The sequence below is a fragment of the Scyliorhinus torazame genome, chromosome 8 (assembly GCF_047496885.1).
Source record: "Scyliorhinus torazame isolate Kashiwa2021f chromosome 8, sScyTor2.1, whole genome shotgun sequence".
Classification (NCBI taxonomy): domain Eukaryota; kingdom Metazoa; phylum Chordata; class Chondrichthyes; order Carcharhiniformes; family Scyliorhinidae; genus Scyliorhinus; species Scyliorhinus torazame.
This window is the reverse complement of record NC_092714.1, coordinates 27,085,261-27,112,239: the sequence shown is the minus strand read 5'-3', so window position 1 is coordinate 27,112,239 and position 26,979 is coordinate 27,085,261. Positions and strand designations below refer to the sequence as shown.

Genomic DNA, 26,979 nt, shown 5'->3' with positions numbered 1-26,979 from the left:
ATTTGGACAGGCTAGGAGAGTGGGCAAAGAAGTGGCAAATGAAATTCAATGTGGAAAAATGTGAGGATTTGCACATTGGAAAGCGGAATTTATGCATAGACTATTTTCTAAATGGGGAATTGCTTAGGAAATCAGAAGCACAAGGGACTTGGGAGTCCTTGTTCACGATTCTCTTAAGGTTAACGTGTAGGTTCAGTCGGCAGTTAAGAAGGCAAATGCAATGTTAGCATTCATGTCTAGAGGGCTACAATACAAGACCTGGGATGTATTTCTGAGGTTGCATAAGGCTCTGGTCAGACCCCATTTGGAGTATTGTGAGCAGTTTTGGGCCCCGTATCTAAGGAAGGATGTGCTGGCCTTGGAAAGGGTCCAGAGGAAGTTCACAAGAATGATCCCTGGAATGAAAAGCTTGTCATATGAGGAACGGTTGAGGACTCCAGGTCTGTAATTGTTGGAGTTTAGAAGGATGAGGGGGGATCTTATTGAAACTTACAGGATACTGCGAGGCCTGGATAGAGTGGATGTGGAGAGGATGGTTCCACTTGTAGGAAAAACTAGAACCAGAGGACACCATCTCAGACTAAAGGGACGATCCTTTAAAACGGAGATGAGGAGGACGTTCTTCAGCCAGAAGGTGGTGAATCTGTGGAACTCTTTGCCGCAGAAGGCTGTGGAGGCCAAATCACTGAGTGTCTTTAAGACAGAGATAGATAGGTTCTTGATCAATAAAGTCATCAGGGGTTATGGGGAGAAGGCAGGAGAATGGGGATGATTTGGAAGCTACTCCCTCCCTTCTTAAACAGTAGTGTTACATTAGCCACTGTCCAGTCCTCTGCGACCGTTCCTGCCTCCACTAATTCCTGAAACCAAAATCCCCCGATACCGAACGCTCCAGGGGTCGGAGGAACTTGTCCCCTCCCCACTCCCCCACCATCCCACAACTCCTCCCTGGAATTAAAATTGGTTCTTCAGTTTCAGGCACTCACCTGACTTGTTCTTGCATTCAATGTCAAAGCCAGTGATGGGGCTGTTGCCGTCAAAGCCCATGCTCCACCTCAAAGCAATGCTCCGAGCTCTCACCTCACGGATCTCAATCTCCGGGGGATCTGGAGGTTCTGCAAGATGACAGACAGAGACATCTCAGAGAAAAAACAAAGTGCATTCGTACTAAACGTTTCATAGTAAATTTTGATTTGTTAGCCTGGTAATCTCCACGGTAATCTCCACGGACACTCTTCAAACCTTGATTAGAAGTGAACATTTGGTTCTTAGCAAGCTGCTTATATCCCAAATGAGTGAAATATGGAACCTAAAACAAGAACAGAAAATGCTGGAAGAACTCAGGTCTCACAACATCTGTGGATAGAGTTAATTGAGTTAACGTTTCGAGGCCACTTGGCCCTTCATCAGAACTGATGAGGAGCCAAATGGACTTGAAATGCTAGCCGGGATTCTCCACTGCGAGTCCGTCCCGCTACCATTACTAGTGAGGAGGGAGAATTTTGTGTGAGCCAAATCTCCCAATTACTGCAGCAGGACCAGAGAACCCTACACCTGTGAATGGATGGAGAGTTCCGCCCAATAATTCTGCTTTTTCTCCCTACAGATGCTGCCAGACCTGCTGTGTTTTTTCAGCATTCTCTGTCCTTGTTTATATCCACAACTGTAAGTAGCTGAGAATTTTTTTTTCATGTCAACACTGAGAAGACAAACAGCCTTCACCACCCACCATAACCTCCATTTGTTCATCAACCATTCTATCCTTCGTCCAGACTTTTCAGAATCCCGTCACCCTATTGGACCCCGAGAAAGCTTCTGATCTTATATCCTCACCGCCACAAAGACCGCCTACCTGCAACTCTCTAATTCTGCTTGTCTCCCGCCGCACCCAGCCCATCTGCTGTTGAAACACCCATCAACACCTTTGATACCCCTAGAGCCAAATACTCCAAATGTCCTGCCATCTTGCACCCTTCAGGAACTTGAACTCATTCAAATCCCTGCCACCCCAGTCTGATCTCGCACTGAGACTTGTTCACCCGTCACCACTCTCTTCATTGAGGTGCTTCCAGGCTGATTAGCTTCCAGTCCAGCACTGCCTTTGAAAATTCTCATTCTGGTTTTCAAATTCTTGCACGCACCCGCTCCCCCCCCCCCCCCCCCCCCCAATCCATCCCTCCATCTCTGTAAAAGCCTTCAGCGAGATATCCACCCTCTTTCAGCTTTGGCCTTCTGTACATCCCTCCCATCCCTCGCCCCCACCATTGGGAACACTGCCTTCAGCCGTCCAGACCCTGTGCCTGGAAGCTCTCTCCCCAAACCTCTCCAACTCATCATTTCTCTCTCGTCTGCTTTAACATGTACTTTATCTCCTCAGATACTTGTTCAATACACCTGTGAAAGTCATGATTGAACCTGTCTCCATCACACTCTCGGGTAGTGCATTCCAGATCCTAACCACTTCCACATTAAAGGCTCAGTACAAAGGAAATTTGATCGCTTCTCGGACTTTCGGCGAAGATCAAGCATCAGATTAAGCCCAAGATGAGATGCAATGCCTTTTTTTTATCAGGTTGGATCTTGTATGTCTCTCTTGTGGGGAACACGCATTGGATTCAAACGGAGTTCTAATTGGCTTTTGGAGCAAGCGAGGAGAATGATTAAGGACCTGCTCAGTCTACTCTGTGCATTGGCTTTGTAACTGTAAGAAAGTGAATAAAATGTTAAAAAATAAATAAATTTGGGGTTGTTAACACTGCTGCTTACTGTTTTATACCATTGAGTAAGCCTGAGTATGGCTGAATACTGCTATAGGCTGCTGAGTTACCATGGTTATTGCTGAGTAACCTTGGAAACCTTGAGAACGTTGGTACACGTGAGAACACCACCCACCAGGTACGCGGTACATACGCGTGCGACTCGGCCAACGTTGTCTACCTCATACGCTGCAGGAAAGGATGTCCCGAAGCGTGGTACATTGGCGAGACCATGCAGACGCTGCGACAACGAATGAACGGACATCGCGCAACAATCACCAGGCAGGAATGTTCCCTTCCAGTCGGGGAACACTTCAGCAGTCAAGGGCATTCAGCCTCTGATCTCCGGGTAAGCGTTCTCCAAGGCGGCCTTCAGGACCCGCGACAACGCAGAATCGCCGAGCAGAAACTTATAGCCAAGTTCCGCACACATGAGTGCGGCCTCAACCGGGACCTGGGATTCATGTCACATTACATTCATCCCCCACCATCTGGCCTGCGAAATCCTACCAACTGTCCTGGCTTGACACAATTCACACCTCTTTAACCTGGGGTTACCCCATCTCTGGATCTGTAAAGATTTAATCACCTGCTAATGCTCGCATTCCAAGCATTGTTTGGCATCTTTGAATTTGTCTATATATGTGTTTCTGGAACAGACCTCTTCATTCACCTGAGGAAGGAGCAGCGCTCCGAAAGCTAGTGACATCAAAACAAACCTGTTGGACTTTAACCTGGTGTTGTAAGACTTCGTACTGTGCTCACCCCAGTCCAACGCCGGCATCTCCACATCTTGGAAACCTTGGACATTGATGTTTCACCTTGGTAACCATTGGTACTGAGAAATTGTCTTCTTCTCCACCTTGAATTCTCATCCTGACGGCAGGTTCTTGATGATTATTTGCCTACTCACAGCAAAATGCTGTAGTTTTATAGTACCAGTAGGCCAAACAGTCAGGGCTGAGTCTACCTCAGCCCGAATAGGAATGTAGCCCTGTGCTGTTGATGTTAATCTGATCTTCAGCATCGCTGTCTAGCCCACTGAGCTAACTGTGTATGTTCCCCCCCACCCCCCCACCCACCCACTGCCCCATTGCGTTGGTATATGTAGCCCTGTGCTGTTGATGTTAATCTGATCTTCAGCATCGCTGTCTAGCCCACTGAGCTAACTGTGTATGCTCCCCCCCCCCCCCCCCCCACCCACCCACTGCCCCATTGCGTTGGTATTATAGTTACTTAGGGTATTGCTGAATAACATTGCACATTGCTGTGTAATCCTTAGCAATGCTCATCATTATTCAGCAATGCAGAGGAACATTGTCAGAAGTGGATCAATTGGAAGCACTCTTAAAGGCAGAGGGTTGAGTGTTCAAGCCCCACTCCAGGTCACGAGGGTGTACTGCATTGTTGGAGGTGCTGTTGTTCGGATGTACCCATTTTATATCAGAAGGGCAAGGTATCTCAAATATTTGAGGTGAAGCTAGCTGTCTCACGTGGCTTGGCGGCACAGTGGTTAGCACTGCTACCTCAAAGCACCAACGACCCAGATCCGATTCTGGCCTTGGTGACTGCCTGTGTGGAGTTTGCACTTTCGTCCTGTGTCTGCATGGGTTTCCTCTGAGTGCTCAGGTAACCGCCCCCACTAACCAAAGCCCAAAGATGTGCTGGTTGGATGGGGCTAGGGCAGCTGTTTGGGCCTAGGTCGAGTGCTCTTTCGGAGGGTCGGTACAGGCTCGATGAGCCAAATGGCTTCCTTCTGCGATTTAGGAATTCAATGGTTCTATGCAGCAGCCACACGTGTATGAAATTCAGTACCAGTTTGATGTCAGATACATAGGCCATATCTACCAGTAACTGGTACATTGTATCAAATTGAGAGTCTGGCATTCAGAGAGTCTCTACCCTCAGCTCAGCCACCCCACACCCCTCCCCATATAATTACAGCGGAAACATGCCAAATGACCATGGATTTTCAAGACCAATTTATTTTGGAAACGTCAATGTTCCTCCCGATTTGTACAGACTGATCTATTTTGGGAGAACCTTGGCGCAGATTTGTAGGTGAAGCAGCTGAGAAAGTTCACGCAATTGGACGGAACCCGGGAAAACCGGGAAAATAGGCAGCAGCAAAATCGCAAATGAAATGAAAGTTCTTGTGCTCCGGGGGCCTTTTAATCACCCTTGGATGACAACTCGATAAAAATTGTAATGCCTGCCTGCCCTTTTCTGTGGATGCGACGAGCGCAAGAATCACACAGGAAACGTAAAATCTGAGTTCACTGGGTTTTTAACGGCCTTAATTGGCCCTTTAATTGTCAGCAGGTGCAACTCAAACTGCGGGCACACCTGCCAACCTCAATATTGCACCTGTGCGCGAAGCTGTTGGGACACAGGCCTGGCATTGTCTTGCGTAATTTTACAAGCGTTCAGGACAGGTGTACGCCCGGCAGAGTGCTGTAAAATTCTGGACCATATTCGACTTGGTGCTCATTACTTTTGTCTGATAATGTGAAGTGTCTTGGGACATTTTGCTATGTTAAATAATGTTATATCAATGCTGTTGGGGCAGGACTCCTGTTGCACTATTCAGCTGGGGGAGTGGCATGTGGCACAACGTGCAGAGGCAAGTCATCTCGAAAGCCAACTTTATATCATGCTGGATAACAGCATGCAACAAAGCATTCCAATTTACCTTGCACGGTGAGCTGAATCAACCCTCGATCCTCTCCGTATGAATTGATAGCATGGCAGGAGAAAAACCCTGAATCCCCTCGCACTGTTGGGGTAATCTGAAGAGAAGAAAGATGTGTCAAACAACAGGGACATAAAAGTACGGAAACTTCTGGGAATTTTAAACAAGATTAGAAATCAACAGCTGAAAAGAGAAAAGCCAGGCTAATGCTCCTCTTCAGCAGCTGGTCATTCTCGGCCTCCTCAGTACAACAGTGTTCATTTGCAGTTGGGTATTCGGTTCATTGTTCCGGTCCCCATTCTGCCAGCTCTTCACGAGGACAATCCAAAACGAATCTCACTGTTCCCTGCCCTCTCACTCAGTTCAAGGGCAATTAGAGATTGGGCAATGAGTACACCTGATTGAACAAAAAGAATAATACCCTCAGAACTTTAAACCTCTTCTTAGCTCCCTCTGCCCGAGTGGAAATAGTCCCAGTAGCTCAGGCTTCCCTTCAGACGAGAAGGCCCTTGTAGTAGTTGGTCCCTTCAAGGCAGTGGGGGGGGGGGGGAAGAGAGAGGTTTAGAAGGGTCTTAGCGCATGGATCCCGAGGATAAGTGTGGGCTTTTTTGGGCAGGATCAATTCTGGATCTGTAGACGTCGGAAGCGCATCTTCGCACTCTATATATCGTCAAAGTTATTCCAATAAATAGTCTGCTGTTGTTCAAACAGCGATTGGACACCAATCACTCACTAATTAGACATTCGAGCCCTGTATTAAATTCTTGGCTTCCAGGTATTGTGGCGAGAATTCATTTTGTTGCCTTGAGTATTACTGGCAGTGTTTTGCTCACTAATTCCTACATCCACCCCCCACCCCGTGGATTTGATCTTCAGGAATCTTTGAAGAGCTGTGCCTGTTTGCCTTTCTCTCACTAGCAATTCACACCATGTGGGTGGCAAGTAATAACCAGAAACATTGGGCGGGATTGTGGTAAACCACTGTATTAGGGGATGTAAGGTAGGACCTGCACTACAGGTTCGCCGGTAGCCCCTGCTGGCTGGCTCCTCCCAATAAGATCTGTATAAATATGCGTGACCTCCAGTGCCCTGCCATTTCACCAGCTGCAGCAGGAGGCCACGCATCTGACTGTAATAAAGCCACAGTTGTACCCAATCTGCGTCTTTGTGCAATTGATCGTGCATCAATTTATTACAGTCAGATTTTTCCACAGAATGGATATCAGAATTAAGCCCGATCGCCTGCAGCTGGATCCACACTCGCCCGACGCCAGAAAAGTCTTTACTCACTGGCGAGCATGTTTTGAGGCCTACATCAACGCTGCGGACCCCGCGCCAACGGAGGCTCAGAAGATAAACGTCCTGTACTCCAGACTGTGCTCCAGCGTGTTCCCGTTGATCCAAGACGCCTCGAATTACGCGAAAGCAATGGCACTCCTTAAAGAACACTATGCTCAAAAGACGAACACGCTCTCCGCCAGGCATGTATTCACCACCCGCTCGCAACTACCTGGTGAGTCCATCGAAGACTTCTGGCACGCCCTAATTCCACTCGTCCGGGACTGTGACTGTCAGGCCGTTACGGCCGCTGAACACGCTAATCTCCTCATGCTTTCGTGACGGGGATTGCGTCGGACAGCATCCGAGAACGATTACTGGAAGGGGCCACGCTCGAACTAGCAGAGACGAAAACCTTGGCGCTCTCCATGACGGTCTCATCCCGTAATGTACAGTCCTACCCCTCCTGCCGCGCTGCCCACCCTTCTACCCCTTCCTACCCCTCCTGGACGCCGCCGACGACCTCCTTAGCTGGGGCCCTGCCTTCCCAATACGCCTGCGCCGCACGTCGATCCACGCACCCCGGGGATCCCCGCTGCTACTTCTGCGGTCAGCAGAAGCACCCCCTCCAACACTGCCCGGCCCGCACTGCCGTTTGTAAATCCTGCAGTAAGAAGGGACACTTTGCGGCTGTGGGCCAGGCCCGCGCAGTCGCTGCGATCGCGCCCGCTATCGCCCCCTCCCCCACGCCAAACGCACAATGGGCGCCGCCATCTTGTCCCCCTTCGGCCACGTGCGCCCCATGGGCGCCGCCATCTTGGCCCGACCCCGCAATGGGCGCACCATGGGCGCCGCCATCTTGTTCCCCACAGGGTCTTCGGACATCCCGAGATCAGAACGGCACACGCTCGCCATCCGAAGCATTCGACGACTACCCGCAGCTCGCTTCGATGACGCTGGACCACTCTCGCCCGCACAACCTGGCCACCGCGTCGCCGACGGTGAAAATCAGCGGCCACGCGACATCGTGCCTGCTGGACTCCGGGAGCACGAAAGCTTCGTACACCCAGATACGGTAAGGAGCTGCTCCCTCGCGGGCCATCCTGCCAATTAAAGGATCTCCCTAGACTCCGGATCCCACTCTGTCCTGATCCTAGACTTCTGTACGGTCACCCTCACTGTCCAGGGCATAGAATTTAGTAGCTTCCGCCTCCATGTCCTTCCTAATCTCTGAGCTGCACTCCTGTTGGGCCTGGACTTCCAGTGCAACCTCCAGAGCCTCACCCTCAAATTCGGCGGGCCCCTACCCCCCCTTACCGTTTGCAGCCTCGTGACCCTCAAGGTCGATCTCCCCTCCCTTTTTGCCAATCTAAGTGCAGATTGCAACCCCGTTGCCACCAGGAGCAGACGGTACAGCACCCAGGCCAAGACCTTCATCAGGTCCGAAGTCCAGCGGCTGCTTAAGGTGGGTATTATCGGCCAGCAACAGCCCCTGGAGAGCCCAAGTGGTAGTGGTTAAAACTGGGGAGAAACACAGGATGGTCGTGGACTACAGCCAGACCATCAATCGGTACACGCAGCTCGACGCGTACCCCCTCCCACGCATATCTGATATGGTCAATCAGATTGCGCAGTGCCGGGTCTTCTCAACAATTGACCTGAAATCCGCCTACCACCAGCTCCCCATCTGGAAGTCGGACCGTCTATACACTGCCTTTGAGGTGGATGGTCGCCTCTACCACTTCCTTAGGGTCCCTTTCGGCGTCACAAACGGGGTCTCGGTCTTCCAAAGGGAAATGGACCGAATGGTCGACCAGTACGGTTTGCGGGCCACCTTTCCGTACTTAGATAATGTCATCATCTGCGGCCATGACCAGCAGTACCACAATGCCAACCTCGATAAATTCCTCCGCACTGCCACTCTTCTCAACCTGACCTATAATGAAAAATGAAATGAAATGAAATGAAAATCGCTTATTGTCACAAGTAGGCTTCAAATGAAGTTACTGTGAAAAGCCCCTAGTCGCCACATTCCGGCGCCTGTTCGGGGAGGCTGGTACAGGAATTGAACCTCAGCTACCAACGGTCGGTAGCCTTCATGTTCAATAACACACAGCGGGACAAGATCAAAAATGATAAAATCTTGTGGTGGAGAATCGAGCTCTCCACCTGTAATTACGACAGTTTGTATCGTCCCGGTAAAATCAACGAGCCCCAGACGCCCTCTCCCGAGGTACATGTGCTAGCGCACAAGTGGACCAACTCCGGGCCCTACACGACAGCCTTTGTCACCCGGGGGTCACTCGATTGTACCATCTGGTCAAAGTCCGCAATCTGCCCTACTCTGTCGAGGAAGGGACTGCCAGGTCTGTGCGGAGTGCAAGCCGCACTTTTACCGGCCGGACCGTGCGTGCCTGGTGAAAGCTTCCCGCCCCTTTGAACGTCTCAGCGTGGATTTCAAAGGGCCCCTCCCTTCCACCGACCGTAACACGTACATTCTCAGTGTGGTCGATGAGTACTCCAGATTTCTCTTCGCCATCCCATGCCCCGATATGACGTCTGCCACCGTCATCAAGGCCCTCAACACCGTCTTCGCTCTGTTCGGTTTCCCCGCCTACATCCACAATGACAGAGTGATGAGCTGCGTCAGTTCCTGCTCAGCAGAGGTATAGCCTCCAGCAGGATGACCAGCTACAGCCCCCGTAGAAACAGGCAAGTAGAACGGGAGAATGGGACGGTTTGGAGAGCCGTCCAGCTGGCCCTACGGTCCAGGAACCTCCCAGCCTCTCGCTGGCAGGAGGTCCTCCCTGAGGCTCTGCACTCCATCCGGTCACTATTGTGCACCGCCACTAATACCACATCCCATGAATGTGTTTTTACCTTCCCCAGGAAGTCCACATCCGGGGTGTCGCTCCCGACCAAGCTCGCAGCTCCAGGACCGGTCTTTCTCTGTAGGCACGTCCGACTCCACAAGGCGGACTTCTTGGTGGACAGGGTTCACCTGCTCCACGCCAACCCTCAATATGCCTACGTGGAGCTCCTCGACGGACGCCAAGATACTGTCTCACTCAGGGACCTGGCATCATCAGTTTCCATCCCAAAACACTCCCCCACCCATGCCCCCACGCCCCCCCACCGCGCCACCAGCATCGACCACCACCAGACCCAACCCCCAACTTTCCGCACAAGAGGACGAAGGGGATTTTGGCACGCTCTCGGAGTCCCATGATGACTGGCCAACATCAGCACCGCCACCACCGCCTTCGGTGCCACCTCCACCAACGCCAGCACCGACTTCGCCGCCACCGTTACGCCGCTCCCAACGAAGCACCAAAGCACCGGATCACCTTAACCTTCGACGGGCTACGGACTGTCAACATGGAGTTTTTTTTCTTCTTCCTTGTTTTCCCCATTCTTATCACTGTACATAATTGCACTATTTGTATACATCAGTTCACATCACCCCCGCCGGACTCATTTTTAACAGGGGGTGAATGTGGTGAACCACTGTATTAGGGGATGTAAGGTAGGACCTGCACTACAGGTTCGCCGGTAGCCCCTGCCGGCTGGCTCCGCCCACTAACATCTGTATAAATACGCATGACCTCCATTGCCCTGCCATTTCGCCAGCTGCAGCAGGAGGCCATGCATCTGACTGCAATAAAGCCACAGTTGTGCCCAATCTGCGTCTTTGTGCAATTGATTGCGCATCAGGGATTCTCCCTAACTGGCGGGGTGGGCCGAAACGGCGCCGAGGAGTGGCGTGAACCACTCTGGCGTCAGGCAGCCTGGAAGGTGTTGAATCGTCCGCACCTTCAGGGGCTAGGCCGGCGGCGGCGGGGTTGGCGCCATGCCGGCCGGCGCCGAAGAGCTTGGCGCCGCGCCAACCAGCGCCGAAGGGTCTCTGCCAGCCGGCGCATGCACGGGAGTGCCAGCGTGTACTGGCGTCATCCCAGCGTATGCGCAGGGGGTTCGTCTCCATGCCGGCCATGGTGGACTGTCACAGCTGCCGGTGCGGAGGGAAAGAGTGCCCCCACGGCACAGGCCCACCCGCGGATTGGTGGGCCCCGATTGCGGGCCAGGCCACCGTGCCACCCACCCCCCCCCCCCCCCCCCCCCGGGGCCAGATCCCCCCCCCCCCGAGGACTCTGGAGGCCATCCGCAGAGCCAGGTCCCGCCGATACGGATCTGGTCTGATTTACGCCGGCAAGACCGGCTGAAAACGGCCGGCCACTCGGCCCATCGTGGGCCGGAGAATCGCCGGTGGGGCCGCTGCCAACGGCCCCCGACCAGCGCGATGCGATTCCCGCCCCCGCCGAAAAACCGGCGCCGCAGAGTCCGGCAGCCGGCGTCGGGATGGCGGGGTGGGATTCACGCCGCCCCCTGCCGATTCTCCGGCCCGGCGGGGGGTCGGAGAATCCCACCCATTATTTCCCACAGTGCAAAAAAAAAATAGTTCCTGACCGTCTGTTTGTGCTGATGGATTTTATGAAGGAAAGATAATTAGTTGCATCTGCAAAAATAATATTCAACAAAACAAAGACTCTGGGTTGTGTGGGGTTGTGTGTTTATCCCAACTCAAGGAGGGGGAACTGGCGGTTTCCGATTAGCACAAAGACCACATGGTGATCACATCATTTGTAACGGGCAAATGGTTGGTCAATGTTCACGATGAGAAAGTAGGGTGGTCGGGAGGTCGCCCTGAATTGGGTGTGTCAATCACCCAACCACAGCTGCTAGCAACCTCAAACTGTGGGCGCGACTCAGCGGCCTTGAGCTAAGCTGAGTGTTCCCTAGCGCCTGCAGAGTCGAGGAATATCTCCGTATTCAATGGCACTTTGCCTCTTTTTTGGCCCGGGCGAGATTGTCTCCACCGAGGCGGCACTTAGAGGGAAGCTGAAACTGAAGCTTCGAGGGAAGGCCACCCCGGTCTTTTCCCCTACTCCCTCTTCAGGCCCCCCACCCCCGGGACCGATCCCTGGCACCTGCAAACCCTGGCAGTTCCAGCCAGGCACCCTGGCAGTACCCCTGACAGCCTGGCAGTCGCACCTGGGCACCCTGCCAGTGTCAGGGTGACACTGCCAGGTTGCCTGGGTGGCAGTGCCAAGGTGCCTAGGTGCCAGAGGGAGAGCCAGGTTGCCACCCTGCCCTGTCACCGACCACCCGGGGTCCCCAATGGCCTGGGAGACCCCACCCCAGGTGCTGTTATGCCTGATCCATGTTTATGTGGACCAGTACTAAACGGCGTCCTGGCGAGGTCTCCCAGGCGCGACTGTTGATTCCCAAACGAATGTATATTTAAATGAACCACATGGCTCATTAAATATGTTGAAATGGACCACGCCCAGTGAGGGCGGGGTCCAGGTTGCAACGTTTCGTGAGACATTTCAAGCATCACAAATCTCGCACGAGATTTCTCGTGAGGTTCAACAGCCTCGTTCCGACACTAAACCAGGCGCGACGAGACCGCTGAATCTTGCCCCATATCTTTTAAATTTCTCGCCCTGCTCCTTTATGTTGCCAGCTATCGTCAGAGTGGTGCGGCCTGCCCAGTGGCATGAGCAAAGACAGCACTGTTCCCCCACTTAGGGGTGGAGCGATAACGGGACTGGCTGATGACTGGGGGTCCGAGGTTGGGACAAAGTACAGAGAGGCAAATGGAGTGACGGGAGGTGGGGGACTCGGTTGGAGAGGACGAATGGGAGCTAGAGGGTTTTCATTAAATTCTTTTGTGGGTTGTGCGTGTTACTGGCAAGGAACATTTGTTGCCCATCCCGAATTGTCCTTGAACTGAGTGGCTTGCTCGGCCATTTCAGAGGGCAATTAAGAGTCAACTACATTGCTGGGGATCTGGAATCATAGGTCGGCCAGATTGGGCAAGGAAGGCAGATTTCCTTCTCTAAAGGACATTCTCGAAGCAGATGTTTTTTTTTAAACAAAAGACCCTAGTCACCACACTCCGGCGCCTGTTCAGGTTCACTGAGGGAGAATCCAGAATGCCCAATTGACCTAACAAGCACATATTTCGGAAACCGGAGCACCTGGAGGAATCATGGCATCAGAATATACAGTGCAGAAGGAGGCCATTCGGCCCATCGAGTCTGCACCGGCTCTTGGAAAGAGCACCCTATTTAAGCCCATGCCTCCACCCTATCCCCGTAACACCAATCACCTTGTTTTTGAACACTAAGGGCAATTAATCATGGCCAATCCACCTAATCTGTACATCTTTGGGCTGTGGGAGGAAACCGGAGCACCCGGAGGAAATCCACGCAGACACGGGGAGAACGTGCAGACTCCGCACAGACAGTGACCCAAGACAGGAATCGAACCTGGGACCCTGGAGCTGTGAAGCAACTGTGTTAATCACTGTGTTACTGTGCTGCCCATAAACTCACGCAGACACGGGGAGAACGTGCAGACTCCGCACAGACAGTGACCCAAGATGGGAATCGAACCTGGGACCCTGGAGCTGTGAAGCCACAGTGCTAACCACTGTGCTACCTCCTTTAAACTCCCAAAAAATTCTGAGCAGTAATATGCGGCACTCCAGTGTGTTCTACTCCAGAATACCAGATGGTGAAGGTTAGAACAGGAGGCCAATCTTTATGCAGTCTAGAAGCCTCATCCGTAGTGATACATATTACAAACATGTACCTCCAGATCAACCATCACAGTTTCAGTCTGTTCCTATAAATATATCTACATATAAGGGTAAGTGACCTTCCAGTCAATGCCTTTCACCTAAGTTCTAAGTTTTAAAACATTCCGATTATTTTTTCCGATTAAGGGGCAATTTATCATGACCAATCCACCTAACTTGCACATCTTTTGGTTGTGGGGGTGAAACCCATGCAGACACGGGGAGAATGTGCAAACTCCACATGGACTGTGACCCGGGGCTGGGATCGAACCCGGGTCCTTGGCGCCGTGAGGCAGCAGTGCTAACCACTGCGCCACCATGCCGCCCCACCTGAATTTTAACTTACCATACAGTTATCACAGGGTGAGATTTGAAGAAGACCCAGGCAATGAAGACCAGGCAACTATCGCCCAAGTGCACAGGCCCCTGCCTGTAAACGCGAAGCAGAATTGCAGGAGAATTCTGGGACAAAGTTGGAAGAGAATACAGGGAACAAGGGAAAATTGCACATGCTCAGAAGGCCTGATCCACATGTAGGGCTGGATTCTCTGTTCGGGAGACCAGGTCCTCCTGCCGGAGCTGAATTGCTGCTGTTCAAGGCTGGCACCGGGAGTGGCGCCCAGAAGCGATTCAGTGTCCCTTGCCAGGCAAATTTATGCATGGCGGGGATCGCAAGGGATTCCATCGAGAATCACGCTACCAGGCCACCTACTCACAATGTCAAGGTGCAGTGTCTGCCCTTCCTCCCCTGGCAATGCAAATCTGCCTCCCCCTTCTGCTGACAAGTAAGGGTATCGTCTCCTCTCCTTCCTATAGGGGATTTCCCACTCCCACAGAATGCATGCGTGATGGTGACCTGACCGACCCCACCCCCTCACCAAACCTCCTTCAGAGCCCCCATCAAAGACCCCACCACCAGAGAATTTCACCAGAGACCCCCATCAGAGACCCTCCTTCCAGAGACCCACCCTTCCAGAGCCCCATCCCATATCAGAGAACCCTCATATCAGATAACCCACCCCCATAGCAGAGAGCCCCCCTCCCCATCAGTCACACCTGCTTGGAGACTGAAGAGCAGTCCAGGCAGAAACAGTGTAAAAATATCCCTGTCTTTTTCATTTATATGTCCTTTACACCTGCTGCCTCAGACTGATGTATGGAAAGCAGCAGCTGTAACTTCATAGAAAGTGAAAAACACATCACAAGACTCCCTCAGATCATTTGATCTGCAAGATTCTATTCACTTGAATATGAATTAGCTTTTCATAATTGACAGCGTCCAGACAGCCAGATGTCTGGATTGATTATTTTTATTTGCTTTCATGCTTGAATGGATCTCAAGTAGCCTGCTGTGAAACTAACCACAATGTTTGTAAATATCTAGCTGTGATTGACAGCTCATGACTACATCAAAAGAGGTTGAGTGCTTTCTGAAGAGAAAAAGAAGAAAGAGGAAGTTAAAGCACTTAACTCCTAGATGTTTATAAATATTGTGGTTTATAACAATGTTTATGCCTGGACTGTTCTTTAGCCAACCTGGCAGGGGTGTCTGATGGGGGTGGGGTAGTTCTCTGCTATGGTGGGTTCCCTATTATGGGGGGGAAGGTTCTCTGATATGGTGTTTTCCTGTTATGGGGGCTCTCTGTTAGGGGGTGCTCTGTTATGGAGTTCTCTGTTATGGAGGGGGGGGGTTCTCTGTAATTGGGGGCACTGGGGGGTATTTCTTTTCGGGGTCTCTGATGGGCATATCTGATTGGGGCAACTGTGGGATATCTGGCGGGGTCTCTGGTGGGGGCTTGATGGGTGTTTTTGGTGGGGGTCTCTAATAGGGGAGGTCTGGTTGGGGAGTAGCTGGTGGGTGGGGTGGTCAGAGGGCAGGATTTGCATTGTGGGGGAACAGAGAGAGGCCCTCCGAAGGACATTGGCAGCACCGACCTTAAATACTTATCCCCTTGGCCCATCGCAAGGTCCACTGCGTCAGGGCCACGTTGGCAAATACTTATATCAATCCACGCCCGTGTGAATCCCTGAGATCTGGAGAATCCAGGGTCCAGCCCCTTAGTAAGATACAAACGGTCATTTTGACCCGCTTGCATCCTCCCGCTGGTGGTTGGTGCCGACCCATTTTTTATGATAACTCTGGATTCTCCGCCGCATCAGGAATTTCACTGCCGGGGACACGCAGCAGAGGATCCAGCCCTTGGTAGAAACTGTAAATTATTGTGGGGCAAACTCAAACAAGCATCAGGCGTTCCTGTAAATACTAAGTTTTATCAGCAAGCACCATTGCAGCGCTCCATGTGAAAGACGGGCCGGGATTGTACCTGCAAGGTGCTATACCGAAGCGGAGATGGCACACCATTGCTCCCCGACAGCATCCTGTGGTCCTGCCTAAATCTATGGCATTCTGCATGGCTCGCTGCCCCGTCATCGCGGAACCTGTCGCGGGGCTGTCTTCGGCAGGAGGGACTGGGATGTCCTACTCACTGCCTGCTGCAGTGCAAGCATTAATTAGCTGGCTAAGGAAAACGAAAATGATGCATAATAATAATAATAATAATAATTGCTTATTGTCACAAATAGGCTTCAATGAAGTTACTGTGAAAAGCCCCTGGTTGCCACATTCCGGCGCCTGTTTGGGGAGGCTTGAACCCGCGCTGCTGCCTTGTTCTGCATTACAAGCCAGCTGTTTAGCCCACAATATAGTGAATATCCTGGATTCACTATATTGTAGTTTGAGAGTTGGACATTGAATACACAATGGCTCTGTCTTGTTTGAGAACACACACACACATATGCACATGCAAACACACTCCTGCACGCACATACACGCGCACATACACTCACACACACGCACACACACATGCCTCAGGCTGCTGGTTGACTGTGATGATGAATGACAGTCCAGATTACATATTCACCTAATTAGGGGTAATATCTGTCAACATTTCTATATTGAGAAATGAAGGGAATTAATGTGCTAGTGTTTAAAAGGACATGCCAATGAAACCAAATTGTCAATTCAATGAACAGAATACAAGATACGTTTTCTGGGTTAACTCTCTGATGATGGGAATTCTGTGACAGGACAGCAAAGGCTATGGGCCCTGACAATATCCTGACAATAGTACTGAAGACTTGTGCTTCAGAACTTGCCGCACCCATAGCCAAGCTGTTCCAGTACAGCTACAACACTGGCATCTCCCCAACAATGTGGAAAATTGCCCAGGTGTGTCCTGTCCACAAGAAACATGGCCAATCCAACCCAGCCAATTACCGCTCTATCAGTCTACTCTCCATCATCAGCAAAGTGATGGAAGGAGTCATCGACAGTGCTATCAAGCGGCACTTACACAACAATAATATGCTCACAGACGGTCAATTTGGGTCCCGCCAGGGTCACTTAGCTCCATACCTCATTACAGCCTTGGTTCAAACATGGACAAAAGAGCTGAATGCCAAAGGTGTCACTGTCACTGTCACTGTCCTTGGCATCAAGGCAGCATTTGACCGAGTATGGCATCAAGGAGCCCTAGCTAAACTGGTGTATGGGAATCAGGGGGGAAACTGTCCGCTGGTTGGAGTCATACCTGGTACAAAGGTTGGTGGTGGATTGAGGTCAATCATCTCAACTCCAGGACATCACTGCAGGAGTTCCTCAGGGTAGTGTCCTCAGCCCAACCATCTTCAGCTGTTTCATCAATGACCTCCCTTCCATCATAAGGTCAGAAGTGACCTCACAATGTTCAGCACCATTCGTTACTCCTCAGGTAATGTAGCAACCCATGTCCAAATGCAGCAAGACCTGGACAATATCCAGACTTGGGCTGACAAAATGGCAAGTTACATTTGCACCATACAAGTGCCAGGCAATGACCATCTCTGACAAAAGAGGGTCTAACCATCGTCCCTTGACATTCAATGGCATTACCATTGCTGATTCCCGAACGATCAACATTCTTGGGGTCACCATTTATCAGAAAATGAACTGGACTAGCCATATTAATACTGTGGCTACCAAGGCAGGTCATAGGCTAGGAATCCTACAGCGAGTAACTCACCTCCTGACTCCCCAAAGCCTGTCCACCATGGACAAGCCACAAGCCAGGAGCATAATGGAACACTCTCCACTTGCCTGGATGAGTGCAGCTCCAATAACACTCAAGAAGGTTGACACCATCCAGGACAAAGCAGCACGCTTGACTGCTACCCCTTCCACAAACATTCAAACCCTCCACCACCGTCGAACAGTCTGTACCATATACAAGATGCACTGCAGTAACTCACCAAGGTTCCTTCGACAACACCTTCCAAACCCACGACCACTAGCATCTAGAAGGGCAAGAGCAGCAGATACCTGGGAACCCCACCACCTGGAGGTTCCCCGCCAAGTCACTCTCTACTCTGACTTGGAAATATATTGCCGTTCCTTTGCTGCCGCTGGTTCAAAATCTTGAAACTCCCTCCCTAACAGCACAGTGGGTATACCTGCACCTCAAGGACTGCAGGAGCTCAAGAAGGAAACTCACCCCTACCTTCTGAAGGGCAACTCAAGATGAGCAACAAATGCTGGCCGAACCAGCGACACAGACATCCCATAAATGAATTTTTAAAAATTGTTCCGAAAAATAAATAAATTCTTCTTCCTGTAGAAGCAAGAGAAAAGTAATCTTGTGGCTTAGATCCCACATATTGTTAGAATTCCTCTAATCCTGCAGTAAATCCATGAAGGGTTAATCATTTAAACTGCGAGACTTAATTGCCTCACCAGAGAAATTGATTCACTTTCCCTTTCTCCTTACCATGATTGGGAGAAAATTATCCAAAGCTTCAAAAATAAGGTCTGAGGCACTTTCGGAATCAGAGATGACAGGGGTCAGGACAGGAGGTTGTTATAGTAACGGTGCAAAAGAAAAAAAATTCTACTTGCTGCCAGCGTGTTTGAAGTAGAAAAGGAAGATTTAAAAAAAGGAGACCGACATAGCTCTGAAGACTCAAGAGCGGGGAAAGGACACAGAAAGCAATTGGTCGAGAGATCAAAGAAGTGAATTGATTATTTTCAGAATAATCAATAGTTTAACATTAAAGCAGATGCCTTGCGCTGCCAATGATTTTTTTTTTCTTCTTCTTACATTTGTGTAAAGCCTAAACTCTCTGGGACATTGAGACTGGGCTCTGGATTTCTCTGAAGTGCCTCCCTCATGTCGTCATTGTATAAGCAGGTGCAGCACTCTGATTCCATGTGTTTGGCCACTGAGAGCTTGCAGGCTTTACACAATTTACTAAAGTGCCTTTTCATCTTTTTTCTCTGGGCTTCTTGCTTGATGGCATGCTGGCAATATGGTTCTGTGGTGTCAGGCACAGTTTCGTGCGTAACCCGTGCGACTAACTTCCATGCATGCGTTTATTGTCGTCCCAACTGGGCTATTCGAACACAGGAATATCAGGGGATGGTCAGGTCCAATCCATACCAATGCTCACCTTGCACGGTAAAAGCCATGAGATTGAGTTGATTCAGCACAAACGGACCTTTTATCTGTCCTTGCTCCTCTATGCTGAGCACTGACATAATATACACCAGTATATCATGACACACACACACACACTGATGGACATGCAGTGGGACCAATCAGCATACACAACACCGCAGCCAATCACCAGTGAGAGCTCACACACTATAAAGACAGGGGACAGGAGAGTTCCCACTCATTCTAGTAGCAGCCAGCTTGGAGCGCAGAGCTCACAGCCTGCAACACAGACATTCACCATATGCTGAGTGCATCACCTGGTTAGGACTAGGCAAGGGTCAACAGTTAAAGCTGGTATTGCATTTACCCACAGTTCAAGTATGTTAATATAGTTAACCTTATAATAAAATAGAGTTGCACCACTTCCAGTGTTGGTGACCTGTTTGTGATCCAGAACATCCAACACATCATGGTACAAGGAGTGGTTGCATACTAGCACTTCTGAGACCCACCTGCAACTAATCAGCATTCCGGCGTCCTGAAGTATGGAGAACATCAACCCGCCGCCGGCCCTCCGCATCGCCGGCACCTCAGCGTACAGTGACAACCAGCAACCATACCCAGGCAAGATGTTCAAGATCCGGGTTCCGCAGCAGCTCCAGTGCCACGGCGATCTCTGCGAAAAACTGGCGGGCATTCCGGCAAAAGTTTGAAATCTTCCTGCTGGCAGCTGAACTAGAAGACCTGGCTGATCCTGAAAAAAAAGAGCTTCTCCTCACCATCGCCGGTGCCAGAGCAGAAGAAATCTTTTTAAAATTCAAGTTCTCCAAGGGGCAAAACAGGAGCGACTTCCAGGCAGTCCTGGACAAATTCGGCAAATACTTTGAGGAAAACACACTCCAACCAGCAAGGAAAGGTAAGAGAAGCGCCAGTACGCACCTCGAGGCCGAAATCCCGGAGCTGAGAACGATTTTGGTCGGCGGCCATCTTTCTAAAGGGGCTGCACTTGCGCAGTTGCGCGACGCCACGCATGCGCAATCATGAAAACGGCCATCAGTAAAGGAACCGCGATCTGCACATGTGCTAATGCCTCCTACGTGCTATGTCACGTGAGTCATGGCGCCAGGACCACGCCAATCTAAAGGGGAAACGTCCCAAATCAAAGAAAAAATCTTTTAAAGCTGTAAAACAACCTTCCTTCACCTGGAATGACAGCACAATGCCTCAAATTGAACCAGGAAATGAAATAAACCTCCGAAGAACCCTGCAACAAGCAGTTACCTACCCCCAAACCGAGTCCGATACCGACTTCCCGCAGGCCAGTGACACCGAGGACACGAGGGAGCCTTTTCGAGTCGCTGTTATAACAAAGAACAGGCTGTCCCCGAATCAAAACCACCAGCCGCTGTCGGTGCACAGCATTGATCCAGACGATGAGTGGTGTGCCACCCTGACGGTCAACCAGAATTCGTCGCCCACCTCAGAGACTTGACTTATGAGTTTTACGATGTTGGACTCTTTGATCTGTTCTGTTCTCCTGTTTCATCGTTCCAGTAGTTTGTATATAATGTTCATTTCATTGTTGGTGTGACACCCTATTTCTCTGCACCAGGCACCTTCCCATGTAAATAGATTTGCCTCATGTACATAGTCATGTAAATAACACGCACACACATAGTCAGGTACATTCACTACACGATATTTATTGTCACGCAGGCACATATTCTTTATGTAAAAGGGGGATGTCATAATATACACCAGTATATTATGGTGCAGACACACACACACACTGATGGACATGCAGTGGGACCAATCAGCATACACAACACTGCAGCCAATCACCAGTGAGAGCACACGCACTATAAAGACGGGACAGGAGAGTTCCCGCTCATTCTAGTAGCAGCCAGCTCGGAGCACAGAGCTCACAGCCTGCAACACAGACATTCACCATGTGCTAAGTGCATCACCTGGTTAGGACTAAGCAAGGGTCAACAGTTAAAGCTGGTATTGCATTTACCCACAGTTCAAGTATGTTAATATAATTAACCTTATAATAAAATAGAGTTGCACCACTTCCAGTGTTGGTGACCTGTTTGTGATCCAGAACACCCAACACATCAAGCACCTTCACTGTCCACAAGAAACTGACTACCCGAGCAATCAGAAGTTACGCGTTAGTCAGAGGATAATGATACATCCTGAAAATACGGGCCTCCAATGGGCAGCAAGTGGTGCCTCGGAGTGTGGGCGTGATGTGCCGAATTAAAAGCTGACAGATTGTTGCAGGAACTCCACTTCTGTTAAAAGCTACAAATAGATGGTGCAGTATGTTGGTTCACAGAATGAACAGGTAGAGACGCCCATCATATGAGGGATCTGAATTATGCAGAGAAACTGGAGGAGATGAGATTGTTCTCCCCACAGCAGAGAAGCTTAAAGGGAGACCTGAGAGAGGAATCATGAGAGATTTAGATCGAGCAAAAATGGACAAAACTCTATCCCCTGGCAAGTGGGGTGGGATCGAGCGGTTGCGAATTTAAAACAATTGGAACAACTGGGATAAGGAGGAGAATGCCAAAGAAAGAATAATGACGGCGTTTACATTGTTTGCATTACACTTCGTCTCTGTTTTTTTATATAGCAATGATAGACAACGTGTTAATTCTATTTCACTGTTCTCTTTGCCTGTATAAATCCCTGACACCCTGCTTAGTATCACAGTCTCTCTGACGTCCTATCCACCTTAATTGATGGAAAACCTGGGGCCAGATTTTCTCCCAATGGAAGTGCAAATCAGGTCACGGAATGCCGAACTTAATTTCCTTTTGCTGGCAAAATAATTTTCCTCTGCCTTCCCAACCCCTGACCATATAGTGTGACACTCGGTCGGCTCCGGAAGGCCTCGGGTGCAAAAGGCTGACGCACCTCTTCCGAGGTTGGGGTCCCCGTTGTGGCGACCACGGGAAAATTGCAGTTCCTCCCGTGGACTATTTTCATGTGCTGGTGTGGGCTTTGGAAGAACTAAAAGAAACACAACTCCTTAGAGAATTTGTGACCACTGGGGGAAGCCCACTGAGGAGTCAGGGACTTTCTCAAAGGCAAGTAGAAATATTTTCACACCTTCAGATGTCAGTGTGAGATATTTTATTGCAATGTAGATGTGTTTTGGTGTAGTGATTCATCATCGGCAGCTTTCCTGCAAAGGTAATTTGACCATTATATTGAGTGCCCCTGTGTTAAAGGTGTTATGCATGTTGGTACCTTTACTTGCAGAAAGTGCATTAATAATACATTAAACCATGTAAAGAAAAAATACACGGTGGCTCTCTGCTGTATTGTTCTGCACTGTGATTTAAATCGACTGACTGCTTTGGGCTGTTGAAAAATATCGCTGCTTTTGAAAATTGGAAGAAATCTCTGCATTAGCTTTCCTCCATTGACAGGTCACTGACTCCCCACTTTGCTGGGGGCTAGCAGGACGGCATTGTGGAGCACGCAGCTCTAGCTGCCGATACGCCCCGGAGAATTGCCGGGTCCGTGCCCACGCATGCTACATGCCGGTGGCCGCTCGCGGACCCGGCGTGCAATATACTCCCCCTTCGGCCAGCTCACGCACCCCAGACCACCCCCCCCCCACAATGGCCCTAGCCCCGAAAATTGTCCCCCCCCCTGCCCGCAGATCGGCCCTCCCCGACTGTGGTGGCACTGGACTGAGTCCACAGCCACCCCGCCAAGTTTCCGAAGGGGGAGACCACCCGGCCGGGATTCTTCGACCCCCGCGCCAGGTCGGAGAATCCCCGGGGGGTCGCGGGTATTGTGCCCCGAGGCCAGCTTCCCGATTCTCCCCCGCCGATTCTCGGGATTCCCGCCATGCCGATCGGGGGCCGTTGAAATGAAACAAAATGAAATGAAATAAAAATCGTTTATTGTCACAAGTAGGCTTCAAATGAAGTTATTGTGAAAAGACCCCAGTTGACACATTCCGGCGCCTGTTCGGGGAGGCTGGGAATTGAACCATGCTGCTGGCCTGCCTTGGTCTGCTTTAAAAGCCATCTCTTTAGCCCTGTGCTAAACCAGCCTCTGCTTACTCAGGTCCCACACGGCGGTACCTGGAAGGTGAGTTTGCGGGGGCCGTCCTGGAGGGGGGTGGGGGGGGGGGGATCCGACCCGGGGGCCCCACGGTGGCCTGGCCTGTGATTGGGGCCTACCGATTGGCGGGCAGGCTGGTTCATGACGAGTATGTTCCATGTTCCGTGGAGGCCTATGTTCCTCCGCGCAGGGCCCCTGTAGGGCTCCGCCATGTTGCCTGGGAGCCAGTGCGGAGAAGGGAACCCCGCGCATGCTCGGAATCACGCTGGCCATAGCGCGCATGTGCAAACTCGCGCCGGCCGTTCCGCGCCAGCTGGAGCTGCGGGGACCACTCCGGCGCCGACCTCGCTCCCTAGGAAGGGGAGCATTCCCAATTATCGGGGACCGCTGACGCCGGAGTGGTTGGTACCGCATTTCATGCTGGCGTGGAGACATAGCCCCATTATTGGAGAATCCCGCCACCCCAGTCCCACGCCGCCAGGAATTCGGCCGGTCAGGGGCGAAGCATCGGGGGGCTGGCCTCAGGCAATGTCCTGCACAACCCATTCTTCGCACATCACTTTCAGCTACCTCGGACATGAACCCTGGAGTTTGTCTTCTGGAGCATGTCTGCCTCCTTAACTCTCTCTCCTCTTTTAAGATGCTCCTTAAAATCTACCTAAGATCAAGATTTTTGTCAACTGTACTAGTGTGGCTCAATATAATATTTTCCTTGGTAATGTTAATTATTGGATGTTTTGCTCCAATAATGGTGCTGCATCAATGCAAGTTGCTGTTGTTGCTAAACATTCTTCCATAACCCCAATGTTCCTTTAAGATATAATCATGCTCGTTCAATGGCTCATTGCATTTGCTCCTTCAAAGAGTTCCTACGCAAAGGCAGCAGTTAAAATATTTTGTGATAGGTAAGAGAAAGGTCACTCTGTGCACAAGTTGCAAAAGTAACTACGAACACCAGAAATGAAACAGCGTGGACGCAACACCTTTGGAAGCCTAAATTTGCTGTTCATAAGTGCCCACGATTTGTCAATTTTCTTTCATCTTTCACACAGAACATTGCTTCTTAGAGCCGGGGAACCTTGCAACAAATAGCACATCACAGGAGAGAGAGACAGCAGTAATAGTGCAAGGAGACTTTTAGCTGACAGGGAATATTTGGTGAGGTAAGAAGGGATGCTTTCTGACAGAAAATGTGAGGTGCTGATGGGCTTTGATGTGAGCACCAGCAATTTCGACTTAGTGCTGAAAGAAAAATACTCGTCATGTTCCTCCTGCGTTTACAACTTGCTGTTCTTGGCTTTCATTAACGACGCCTGTACTTCTATGGTGCCTTTAACACAGTAAAGATGACTCGAGGTGCTTCAGGGGAGGCCAGCCAGACGAAATGCGACACCGAGCCATTTACAGCAGCCCGTGAACAAAGGCTCGATCGAAGATTTGGTTATCAGGAGTGACTTTGAGAGGTAGAGGGGTGGAGGGAGGGAATTTGCGAGCTAAGCACCAGCTGAAGGCACGGCTCCCAGAGGCGGAGTGAATTGGGGATTTGCAGGAGGCAGGAACTGGAGGAGCTGCACAGAGATCTTGGAGGGGTTTAGAGCTGGAGGAGGTCACCGAGAGGGGGAGGGTTGAGCCGGTAGGGGGGCTTGGAAATGAGGATATGAATTTTAAAGACCTCAAATGCTTGGCTTGGGTGTCTTTCTATTTTTTTCAAGGGTGTCTTTCAAATTTCTGATCTGTGATCCGAGTTGTGTCATTGAGGAAACATTAGATGCAGTTTGGCCTGTATTTCTTAAATTTACCTCATTGCAAAGGTTGGAGAAGCTGCAATGACAACCCAGGGTATTCAGCAGCTCAAACAGTAGAGGGTGTACATTCACTGAAATGTGTCAGCCTTGGCTCAGTGATGGCAATTCACCTTCAAATCCGAAGGTCACGGCTTAAGTGAAACCCAGAGCAGAGTCGGACTAAAACCTTTTTGAGGCGTTGGGTATTGAGAATATTCGGCGGACTCCGCACAACTTGCACAGCCCCGCTCAGTCCATTAGAACAAAGACATGTAATAAAATGCATGAAGAAATCGGACCATAAAATGCTTGAAGACTGCAGTCAGAATAAAGCAAATCAGATCCATCACCATGTTCCACATGTGACTAAAACTGAAACTGCTCTGGCAGTTTTGGTTGGAGTGTTTTACCACGGGCCCCACATAAACTGAGAACCTTGACACAAGCCCCACTACAGGCCATGTGCTTAGGTTTTGTTCCGAAGAATTGAGCACATAGTGCAGGCTGACTGTTCAGTGCAATACTGAGGGATTGTTGCACTGTCAGAGGTGTCGTTTTTCAGACGTTACACCCCCCACAGCTGAATGTGAAAGTTCTTGTGGCACTATTGACAGAAGACCAGGTGAGTTTTCCCGTTTATCCTTCAATGTACACCAGTGAAAGAGCAGTTATGTATTTATCTGTCGCATTGGGTTTCCTCCGGGTGCTTCGGTTCCCTCCCGCAGTCCAAAGATAGGCAGGTTAGGCGGTTTTACGGGGTTATGGGGATAAGGTGGGGGAGTGGGCCTCGGTAGGATGCTCTTTCAGAGGGTCAGTACAGACTCGATGGGCCAAATGGGCTTCTTCTGCGCTGTAGGGATTCTATATCCATTCTATGAGCGGGATTTGCCGATCACCGTGCCGCGTGCTTTCCGCCGGTGTCGGCGGCCCGTCAGCGGGATCTACCGGTCCCGGCATTACCAATGGGATTTCTTGTTGACAGCACCACTCGTCACTGGGAAACTGTGCTCGAGCGTGGGACCGAACTTTCCCCACGGCGTGAACAGCCAGTAAATCCCTCCCCAAATCTATTGTTGTTTTTGGGATCTTGCTGTGCACAAATTAGCAGCCTCGTTTCCTAAATAGCAACAGAATACACTACAAAAATATTCAATTGTCAGGGAGGGTCTGTGATTTCCTGAAGTTGTGAAAGGTGCTATTTAAATGCAAATTCCTTGGAGCCAATTTGATTATTTTCTCACTCTGCCCTGTCTCACCTCCTTGCTCATTGGTTGAACTTAGTAAAACTGGGCAACATGACTTCAGCAGTTAATAAAGCAATGGCAGTAAGGGCAAATTCAAATGAGAAAGGATTCGGGCAATTCCTAAACGTAAACATGACTGCTACCATTTTAAGGGCAGTGCACACTCCTGGGGTTTGGATTGCTTTGCAAACCATTCATGATTCAATCATAGTTAATTACACAATGAATGTCTTCTGGCCCACCCTACCCGAGCTCGTCCATGCAGAATGTACTAGACTGTTGGGGTTTTGCCCCAGTGAGTCGACCATGGCGTCACCTGGAACCCGTGAATGTGTCAGAGCTCCGTTTCACACCGCCAAATTTAAATCAGTTTAACATGCAGAGTGCGGCCTATTCTCCATCAATACTCCACCAATAGGGGCGGCATTGCACGGCACGGTGGCACCGTGGTTAGCACTGCTGCCTCCAGTGGCAGGGGCCCGGGTTCAATTCCGGCCTTGGGTGACTGTCTGTGTGGAGTTTGTGTGTTCTCCCCGTGTCTGAGTTTGTTTCCTCCGGGTGCTCCGGGTTCCTTTCACAGTCCAAGGATGTGCAGGTTCGGTGGATTGGCCGAGCGAATTTAACCCTTAAAGGTTTTATGGGGTTACTGGGATATGGGGATAGGTGGGCGCGTAACGCTAGGTAGGATGTTTTTGGATGGTCGGTGCAGGCTCGATGGGCTGAATGGCCTCCTTTTGCGCTGTAGTGATTCTGGGCGCGATTGTCCGATCGTGGGACAGAGTGTCCGCGCCGCCGTGAACGCCGTTGCGTTTCACCACGGCATGAAATGGGCACGGGCACTAGCGCTTCTGGTCCCCCCAGGGGCCAGCATGCGCTGGAGCGGTTCACGCTGCTCCAGCCTCACTTCCTGGCACGCACTGGGGGCGGCGCCAACCCGCGCATGCACGGTGGCCTTACTGAACGCTCCGGCCCCGACTCATTAGGCGCGGGGGTTCAGGGGCCAGACGCGCAACAAAGTAGGCCCG

At 50.6% G+C, this 26,979-nt stretch overlaps 1 protein-coding gene and 1 long non-coding RNA gene across 3 annotated transcripts in view; one reads left to right on the top strand and one right to left on the bottom strand.

Annotated features, from left to right (window-relative positions):
- LOC140427701 (uncharacterized) overlaps window positions 1-2,711 on the top strand; it is a 168,570-nt gene extending 165,859 nt beyond the window's left edge. Inside the window, exons 2-3 of the long non-coding RNA XR_011948589.1 lie at window positions 1,607-1,665; window positions 2,378-2,711. This is a non-coding gene — a long non-coding RNA (uncharacterized lncRNA). The remainder of the gene's footprint in view (window positions 1-1,606; window positions 1,666-2,377) is intronic.
- LOC140427700 (cell adhesion molecule DSCAM) overlaps window positions 1-26,979 on the bottom strand; it is an 854,163-nt gene that overhangs the window by 228,378 nt on the left and 598,806 nt on the right. For both annotated transcript variants that reach the window (XM_072513215.1, XM_072513216.1), the window contains 2 exons: window positions 5,449-5,545; window positions 987-1,115 (listed from right to left, as the gene is read on the bottom strand). In XM_072513215.1, coding sequence (XP_072369316.1) covers window positions 987-1,115; window positions 5,449-5,545 — 226 coding nt within the window. The remainder of the gene's footprint in view (window positions 1-986; window positions 1,116-5,448; window positions 5,546-26,979) is intronic.